This window comes from Heloderma suspectum, chromosome 10 (genome assembly GCF_057233095.1).
Source record: "Heloderma suspectum isolate Gila_16-S chromosome 10, 16-S_ref, whole genome shotgun sequence".
NCBI lineage: Eukaryota > Metazoa > Chordata > Lepidosauria > Squamata > Helodermatidae > Heloderma > Heloderma suspectum.
In genome coordinates, this window is record NC_139467.1 from 18,581,094 (window position 1) to 18,591,182 (window position 10,089).

At 48.8% G+C, this 10,089-nt stretch overlaps 1 protein-coding gene across 1 annotated transcript; it reads left to right on the forward strand.

Annotated features, from left to right (window-relative positions):
* On the forward strand, nt 1-7,348 carry FAM187B (family with sequence similarity 187 member B). The gene is made up of 2 exons (XM_084815378.1): nt 1-839; nt 6,930-7,348. The coding sequence occupies exons 1-2, from the start codon at nt 1-3 to the stop codon at nt 7,267-7,269; spliced, it is 1,179 nt and encodes a 392-aa protein (XP_084671504.1). The 3' UTR covers nt 7,270-7,348.
* The last annotated feature ends 2,741 nt before the right edge of the window (nt 7,349-10,089 follow it).

The window sequence follows — 10,089 nt, forward strand, 5'->3', positions numbered from 1 at the left end:
ATGTCCTGTTGGGCAACCTCTGTGGCTCTGCCCCTGGTTCTGATCTTGGCTATTGCTGAAGGTAACCTGTATGAGGGTCACTCCCTGGGACCCTCATGTCTTCCAGGCCACGCTTGCACACTCGCCTTTATCTCTGACAACCCAGTGATCCTGCGTTGCCCTCATGCCTACTTCAGGGTCTACGTCACTTGGCAATACCTCGATCCAGCCTGGGCAAAAGAGCAGCCTGTCACCTTTTTGCGCTCGGGGGGGCCCTTCTGGCCTCTGCTGAGCCATGCCAAGTTGCGGAGGTTACGGTTCAAATCCCGACTGGTCACTGGCAACCTGTATATCCCAAGCCCCAGTGTGGAGGACTCTGGGTTGTACACCTGCCGTGTGGGTGATGCCACAATTGCCTATTACCATGTGGATTTTCAGGACGCTGGGCACATCCATGTCTCTCATGCTAGCCTTGGGGAGACCACCTTGGATAATACCACCGCAGAGCTAGAAAACGGAGAAGAGGCCACCCTTTTCACCTCCTGGAGTCCATGGCAGGCTTGCGATCGCTGTGGCCATTCTGGAGAAAGGAAGCAGGTGGGGTTTTGTTATGCCCAGGTGACCGGGAAGGAACATCAGGCAGAAAAGCCTCTGCCCTGTGGAATGGCCAGGAAAAAGCACCCAGTGTTGCCAGAACGGGGACCAGAGCTGAGAGTGGAAACCTGCCAGGTGCCCTGCAATACATCTTACTTGCTGGCCCAGGATGAGCCGAATGCAGTGCCACTTCTCGTTTTTACCACCTACCATCCCCAGCTCAAGACTATTGCCCACCTGCGCTGCCCGACCTCTTCCATTTACAGGTACAGAACTCCAGTTAGGATCTGTCTCCTCCAGCCCTTGGGACCGAGTAAGGAAACTGGGTGGAGGTGGAGAAAGTGACAGGGTTCTTGTACCTTTAACAGCTGAGCCAGAAAGGCCATTTTAGCTGGTGTGACTTTTCTCACCCCTCCATGAAAGATGCTGCTGCTGAAATTCCCTCTTCTCTACAGCTGTTACCTCTCTACATTTACAGGTACAGGAGCCCTGTCCTCCTTCACAGCTGGTTGAAGAGAGCAACTGCGTGTTATGGCTATGAGGCTGAGCTGTGGACCAAGAAGTCCCTGCTTCAAAACTCACCTCTGCCCTAGACATGGTAGTCTTAGCAACATACTGTTCCTTGGCCTCAGTCCAACTGTCTAAAACACTGTGTAAATGTGAAATGTTGTTACTATCTGGTCACCCTTAATATAGCCCCTATTCACCTGCCAGAGGAATCAACCTATCTATGCCAGGCAGAACCCCAACTGCTGAGCACCCTAATGGACCCCTTTTTGGGGGGGGTTTGAAGCCATGATAAGGGTATCTGGAATTTTGTGTTTTTTTAAAAAATACAGAAATCTCCAGATTGCAAAGTGCACAATTATAAATACATTATTTAAACAGAGGAAATGTGAATGCATTTCCTTTAACTTACAGGCTTTCCAAACCTTTAATACTTGTACCATTTGTTTTGGTGAGTGTTCTTTTATAGGACTGGGAAACAAGAGATGGGGTACAGAAGTTCCATCCCCATCTCTTGATTACTAGTCTTGTCACTCAACCCTCTAAGAAGCAGCAATGGTTTTATCTGCAAGTCTCCAAAAGGACTAGAAACAAGTTTCTGAAGCGCCCCCCCCCCCCCACACACACACACACAATATACATTCTCAAGTTTCTGCACGTGGTGGATTCTGAATGTAAGTTTTTTTTGTCCGGGGTGGGGGGAGTTTGTAAGAAACTTGCTTCTAGTTCTAATGGATGCTTGCAGATGAAGCAAAAATGAGTTTGCACTGCAGTCTGTGCAGCCATGCAGACTCCTGGATTCTCAAACTGCGGTGTGTGTGACACAGAATTCTTAGTAACTTTGGTGTTATGGGGAGATTCCTGTAGTAATGAAGAAAGAAGCAATCCCTGTATGCATATCCACAGCACTTTCACTCAAGCATTTAGTGTGCTCTCAACAAACCTGAACTGGTTAATGATTGACAAGTTACGTGAAAACTTTCACCTCTAGGCACAGATCCAGTTCTACCACTTACAGAAAGGTTAAAAAAAACAAGAAGCAAGTTGCATTAAAAGGAAATGGTTGCAGGAAAAGCAGGAAGTGATACTGGAATAGAGAGAGAGAAGATGGCTAATATCATTTTCACAGCCATAATACACCAGCCTACTATATTGGCTGAGTAAGAAACCCAACTATCAGTGGATCAGACCCTGATAGTTATTCACCTGCTATCTTTGTCAGCCTGTTAGCTGTTTGAGGATCCTCTTGACAGGGTGTGTCTGTGTTTTGACCGGCCCCCTTCATTAATTGGTCGATGCAATGGAGGAAAGGAAGCAGGACAATGCTGCTGCCCTTGTCAATCATTCCAGTGCCTTTGCACTCATTGGCCAGGGCCTCGGGAAGCAACAATTGGTTTATTTCTTGCAGCGCAATTGGGTAGAATAGTGCCTGCATGTTTTTGCTAATGTTCTCTGGAAGGTAGGCTCTGGACATTATCAGCCTGAACCTGACCAGGCTCGATCATCCCAGAGTGCAGGACCCGGAGTAATGGGCTCAAGTTACAGGAAGCAGGAAAAACTTCCTGTTGGAGCAGTACAACAATGGAACCAATTACCTAGGGAGGTGGTGGGCTCTCCCACACTGGAGGCATTCAAGATGAAGCTGGACAGCCATCTGTCAAGGATAGTCTGTCAAGGATGCTCTGATTCCTGCACTGAGCAGGGGGTTGGACTTGATGGTCTTATAGGCCCCTTCCAACCCTACTATTCTATGATTTTATGAGGCTGGACAGCATCTGTCAGGGATGCTCTGACTTGGATTCCTGCACTGAGCAGGGGTTGGACTCAATGGTCTTATAGGCCCCTTCCAACCCTACTGTTCTATGATTCTATGAGGCTGGACAGCCATCTGTCAGGGTTGCTCTGACTTGGATTCCTGCATTGAGCAAGGGGTTGGACTCAATGGTCTTATAGGCCCCTTCCAACCCTACTAGTCTATGATTCTATGAGTCTCTCCCTCCCCATCATAGACTCCAGTTGATTCTCAGGCCTTTTTCTACCACCAGCAAGGAATGCCTTTTCTGTTGATATAATCAAGCTTTTACGTTACACAGGACACTGGGTCAAACTAGATGGAACACGGGAGATCCATCACTGGATCTCCTGTCATCTTTTTCCTTGGCTAAAAAGGCAGCCGTGAGCAAGCGGGGAGTGCACTTTAGAACTGGGCAGGCCATGGTACTGGGGAAATGCAGGGAGGAGGTTTTAGCTCCCGTCTTCTCATATAGATGGAAAGATGCTTACAGAGACATCTGAAGAACGCTTGAGGGAGAAGTTTAAAAACTGTATTTGTGCATCCAGTGTACACCAGAGTTCTTTACTTTTCAGCAGGGCCAGCATCAGGGTCTGGCATCATTTGGTGCCTGCCAAGGCCCATGTCCCAGTAGAGGGCCCGCTTCTAATCCCTGGAGCCCCCAGGCCCTGCTTCTCCTCCTTGCCATTTCTGTCTGTTCACTTGGCCCTCTCTGAGTGAGCAAACAGTGAGAAGAAATATTACCTGTACAGGCCTCGTCCTACCCTCCTGGAGAGGTGATGCAGATTGGGCCCAGAGGGAGAGGCAAGCAAATAGACACCAATAACAACGGCCAGGGAGGAGAAGGAGAAGACTGGTGGAATCAGGGATGGAGGAAGGCCTGAGAGTGTCTTGGACAAAGCCCTCCCCAAAACCTGGAACTAGTGCTGGGTTTCAGACACACACACACATCTCTAGAACTTAAATCTGAGTTAAATGCATATACACATGAAAACAAAATGGCAGTGCACCACTCAGGGTTGGCATCAGTGCCTGGCCCCTTCGAGCATTGGCTGCAATCCCAGCACCTCCAGCAGGGCCCATCCCTGAAGTCTGCCTTGGGCCTCCATTTTCTGGTGCTCCAATGACTAGCAGGTGGCTTGAAGCATCACGCCGAAGCAGCATGTGAGAAATTGTAAAGGGAAGCTCCATGCCTCTCAACTGTTACTATCATGGCAGCCCTCCAGGGAGCCACCAACATAGCAGAGGGTCCATCAGGGGGCACTTAGGGTGGCCATATGTCCTACAAAGGAGGACAGTCCTTTGTTTGAAGGAATGCTCCACTTTAGGGGTGCAGAACCTCAGGCCCAGGGGCCAAATCTGGACTGTCTGGGGTCCCAGTCTGGCCTTCCAGGGTTCCCCAGATGGCCAAGCCCCTTTCCCCTGGTCCCTGATCATTTGGTGGTTTCCTGGCTTTTGTGCAGGTTTTCTCCCCATTCTAAAAGACTGAAATGCCTCTCCTAAGGCTTAGTTACTGGCAGTAACAGCTCTTAAGCTAAAACATACTGGCATTTTTTGTATTTTTGGCCCTGCCCCTTTTGCCATTGGCCCCTTCCACCATTGGAATGTGGCCCCCGGGAACTTCTCCAGAATGGAATGCGGCCCTCGGGTTGAAAGAGGCTCAACACCCCTGCTGTATTTGAAGAGCTGTCTGGCCCAAGCCCAGTTTAAAGATAAGGAACCCAAAGAAGGACGTGCAGAGCAGGGACGATGAAGTTGCCCATCCACAGTTAGCACCTGGACAGCAGACTGAGCAGGCACACAGGTCACCTGGTTGCAGTCTTTCCTAATAAGCTAAGATGCACTCTATTTCTTTTTAAATAATAGTAATTATTTCTATATTTGCAACTCTTCATCTAATTAACATATGCAATTTTTATGCAAATTGCAAACCTCTTCTTTTGGACAAAAAGGGTAGCTTTGAAGGGGCTACCCTCCCAAGAGCCCCTTCAAAGCTGCTCTGTACCTATTCCTGATAACCACCTGTCCAGATAATAAATGTGTGTCGATGCGTTTGACTTGCAGCTATTTTAGAATATATAAAAATAGATCTTTGGGAAATGAAACATTCAAAAGGAAAAAAAACATTTTGGTCGGTTTACTAACATCCCAGTCTGCTTCAGAAGCTCAGTGCAGGACAGGGCTGTTTGTAGGGTAAATTAATATAGTGTGCAACAGGCAAAGAAGAGCCTTCAGTGATGTTTGAGAAGGAGGGGAAAGCCAACTCAAACAATGACCCTTGGTATGAGATTAGGGGTGTTGCACGTGCAGAAGGCTGTCACTCGTCTCATTACAGCAGCAACATTTAGGGTGCAATCCTATGGCCGCTAGACAGCTTCTAGACAGCCATAGGATTTTTTGGTTTCTGGGAACCGAGCTTGGAGCCAGTGCTCCAAGCTTGGTTCCCAGAAACCCAACTCCCCACCCCTTCTCCTGCTACCTTGTAATCCCCGGCTCTGTGCACATAAGAGCAGTGAGGAGCAGCCAAAAAGAGGGTGTTCCTGGGGGCAGGGAGGGGACTGTGGAAATGCCATTACGATGCTTCCTATGTGCCATCCGGCCTTCCCACTCCCTGCCCCAGATGGCCTGGTTAGACAGCTGAAATCGGCCACAAATGCAGGGCGGCTGGAGCACGGAGGAGAAGATCCCCTCTGCGCTCTGCCCGCCCTGCATTGGATAGTAGGCCGCCTCTGAGTTCGAAGGCGGCCAACTATCCCCATAGGATTGTGCCCTTAATTGTTTAAGCACTTACTGTATGTTAATTGAAAAAGTTTTGATTTGCCGGAAAGATTCCTCAGTTAATTGGGCAGTAGATTTTACTATTTTATTAATGTTATTTTTAATGCAAATACGTACACAAACCTTACAGGGTAAGTGCCATCTTTGAAGAGGCATTTCCCGTTCTCTCAGGCACAGAAGGGGATGCCTTTTCTGAGACAAGAGCTGCTACAATGCCGGCATATATATCATCTAAAAAAACAACAACCCAGCCTTCCCCAACCTTGATCCCTTCAGATGTTTTGGCCTATAACTTCATAAGAACATAAGAAGAGCCCTGCTGGATCAGAACAAGGGTCCATCTGGTCCAGCATTCTGCTCCCATAGTGGCCAACCAGCTGTCGACCAGGAACCCACAAAAGGGGAAGAGCACAACAGCACCCTCCCACCCATGTTCCCCAGTAACTGGTGTACATAGGCTCAGTGCCTCTGGTACCGGAGGGAGCACATAGCCATCAGGACTACTAGAGACTGATAGCCTTTTCCTTCAGGAATTTGTCTAACCCCCTTTTAAAGCCATCCAACTTCCATCAACCCTGCAACTTCCATGCTGGCTGGGGCTGATCTAAAAACCAAGCAAGTCTGCCGTTTGCTTCCGAACAATTGCTTTTACTCATATGCATAAATTGGAGATTAATAATCTCCAATGGATTAATGTAATAAATTAATACATTCATATGCATATCTAATTGATTAATACGTTAAGCAGATCAAGCTCATGCAATTAGTCAACTAAGGGAGCAGTCCTATCTGGATTGACAGTCACCTCCAAGCTTGGGGGCAACCGCCTATCCAGTTCAGGGTGGGAGGAGTGCTGAGGAGCAGATCTCCTCCTCACTCCCTCCTCCCTGCTTTCTCTGCTAGACAGCCCATTTTGGCTATCTAGTCACAGGACCTCAGAGCGCAGGAAGTGGTGGCCAGACAACACATAGGATGTGTTGTACCAGCATTTCCAGCCTCCCCATCCCATCCCTGGGAACGCCCCATTTTTTGCCACTCTGCACTGCTCTTACAAGCGCAGAAAACGAAGCCAATCCACGCTGACTACAAGGTGGTGCAGGAGGGGGTGGGGGTTGGTTCTCTGGGAACTGACCTATCCTATGGCCGTCTAGCCACTGACTAGCGGCCATAGGATTGCACCCTAAGAGTCCTTTATTTGGGTGACAGCCTTCTCTTTTTGTCTACAACAATGTCTGGATCCCCTCCAATATGCACTACATTTCTTCCTTTTCTTATTCAGCCCTGTTTACTGGCAAGAAGGCCCCACGACATTGACCCGCCTCGAACTTCTCCAGAAGAACAGTTCCCAGAGCCTGGACAAAGCCACAGGGGGTGGGATCCTACGCCTCTCCTTCCAGAACGATTCACGCAGCGAATTCTTCCAGTGTTATGTCAATGGGCATCTGGTGGGCAAGTTTCTGGTGGCCTCCCCCAGTGCCGTGACCCCTCCTGGGGAGTTGGCTCACACCTACTCCGTCATCGAAGCACTGGTAGTGGGGCTCTCCATTTTCCTTGTCTTCTTGATGTTCCTCAGCATCATCCAGTCCTGCAGGAGGAAACCGGGAACCACCATGGTCTAAAAAGAGGTGCATGTAGCTTTGTGGACACCCCAGGAACGGGGACATGGAATGCTGACTAATAAAGTTATTGACTGGCACTACGTTCTGGGCCTTGCGGCTGCATGAAACAAAGGAAAGGCTTGAAATCAATCCTGGGAGGAGGGCTTCTGCATGGCGCCATGGAAAGCAGCGCCACACGATGCCTCACGTTAACCATGCCTTTCAAAGAAGCATGCCTAATACTGCCAAATTTGTCAGAAGCAGCAGCCGTGGGGGGCCCTGATCCAGCATCGCTTTCCTAATCCACATTGCGGCCCTGCACCAGTGTCCTGCCCAAATCCCCACCCACCCTGTGCTGCGTATTCCCCCTAAGGTTCTGCATATTGCAAACCGAACCTTTAGGGCAAGGATGCAGAACTTCAGGCCCGTGGGACAAATCCAGGCTGCCTGAGGTCCCAATCCAGCCCTCTGGGGTTCCCCAGACCACCAGGTCCCTTTCCCTTGACTACTGATCATTTGATGGTTTCCCAGCTTTTGTGCAGTTTTTTCCCCCATTCAAGGGTGCAATCCTATGCATGTTTAGACAGAAAGAAGTCCTATAATACCCAGCATGCCCCAGTGAGGCTGGGGCATGCTGGGGGTTGTAGGACTTCTTTCTGTCTAAACATGCATAGGATTGCACCCTAAAAGGTGGAAACGCCTCTCCTAAGGCTTAGTTACTGGCAGTAGGAGCTTTAAGTGAAACTATGCTGGTATTTTGGCCTTGCCCACTGCTAGGATGCAGCCCCCAAGAGCCTCTCTGAAATGGGATTTGGGATGGTCAACACCCCTGCAACTAGAAGCAGGCGGATTTCCAGCAGGAAAGCGGTGGGGGCCTGAACCGGATATTTGGATCATGATGCTGGACCGAGGTTGCTTTTCTTCTTCTTTTTTAAAGAAAGGCAACTTTACTAAGTGCTTTTGGGAAAGTGTGATTCATGTAAAATGTCGTTTGGCCCAGAGTAGAGGCTGTTATGTAGAATCACATCGACCACAGTGCACCATTCTGGCACTAGAGGGCACTGTGGTATAAATCAGTCACCCGCGGTTTTGCGTGGGTGAAGCAGCAGGATGCTGGATATGGGAAAGGATGATGAGCAGATGCTTGCCAGCAGGAACCCTGCCTTAAATTTAACCAGAGTTTACGGCTCCATTGCTGGGGCAGAGAATTCCACATCCATGCCGGTTCTTTCTCCATCCAGTCTCACTGCAGGACTGGGTCGTTCCCTTTAGATGGCCGTCCTCGTCGCACTGTTTTTTGTTTCTTTCCTCCTCATGGGGTGGTCATGCCGCTCAGAGGCACTGCCACCTTTCTGCAAAGACGCATTACATGTCCTCAGGTTGTAGTGATAATTCCTCCCTGATTCCTGCCCCTTTCCCTCCCCTTGCACATTACTGGTGGATTGGGACTGACACGCAGGCAGCCTCCCCCCCCCCCCGGATCTCCTCTCCCCCCTCCCATCTCCTTGTTCAATGCTTTTAACAGTATCTGCCATTTACTCAGCCATTTACTTGCTGGGAACACACAGCAGGAGTCGTCCTGGCAGGTTGGCATGCTGCCACCTTGTTCAGAACACTGCAGGCCAAAAATGGTGAGGACCCAAAATGAGGCAGGCACAGGAAGGCGACACACCCCACAGCCCGTCATCACCGCCTTCGCCATCATGACCACACCCCAACAACCTAAAACAACCGCCCACAGCCACCAGCATAGTGGTTCATTTGCACTAGGGGAGAAATACAGAGGGAGGTCATGCCGCTCCATTTGTGCATATTTGGAAAATACCACATTTTTTCTGTTTGAGGAAAACACGGGATAGATGAGTAGAAATGGTGCAATAATGACTAGACAATATCATGTAATGGACCCGCACAATTCAGTGAGTGGCCAATCATGAATGTGCAATAAACTGGAGGTGTAGAGACGCCCTTAGTCTGCCACCTTGTTTCCATCCAGCTCCTAATGAGTGAAGTAGGAGGCAAGAATTTCGTTGGATGTCACCCAACCCTCTTCTAGCACCTCCTTCAGATATTGCTATCCTTATAATGGCTTTGTATGTTGCAAGGTGTGTCAGAAAGACAAACTGTAGAGTGGGCAGAAGGTAGACTGTAGTTTAGACCTGTTGACATGGCTGCTCAGGGAAGACTCTGAGCATGTATTGAATGGCTTTCTTCACTGATTAAAAAAAAAATCAGCACAACACATCTAGGATCAAAGCTTCTAGGCAGGTTTGAATCCTGGCACATGATCAGTTTTCACAAACAAACCAGTGTGTTGAAGGAGATCTTGGAAGTCATTTACTCCAACTCTGTGCATCAAAAGGATCTTAACAGCCTGGAACTCTGGGCTGCAACTAACAAGATGATAACAGAGATAAATGTAAAGTCTTGTATTTAGGTAGGAAAAAGTGCAGGGATGACTGTAGGATGGGGAAAACTTGGATTGACAGGCACACATGTCAAAAGAACTAGGTGTCTTAGTGGATCACAAGCTGGGTATGAGCCAGCAGTGTGATGCAGCTGCTAATAAAGCGAATGCAAACCCAGGCTGCATTAACAGAAACATAGTGTCCACATCATGGGCAGTAATAATACCACTTTATTCTGGAGGGAACCAGGTTGGATTCTGGAAACCAAGTCCTGTGAGGAATTGTTAAAAGGACTGGATATATATATATTTTGCATGGGGAAGGTGAATGCGAGACATGATGGTCTTCAAATATCTGAAAGGCTGCCATGCCAAAGATGGAGCACAGTTCCGTATTGCTCCAGAGTTCAGGGCTAAGATCCAGTAAGCAGAAG

Coding starts and splice junctions, on each gene's coding strand:
- FAM187B (XM_084815378.1), top strand. CDS start 1: ATGTCCTGTTGGGCAACCTCTGTGGCTCTGCCCCTGGTTCTGATCTTG. Junction 840..6,929: donor CCGACCTCTTCCATTTACAG/GTACAGAACTCC, acceptor TTTCTTATTCAG/CCCTGTTTACTGGCAAGAAG.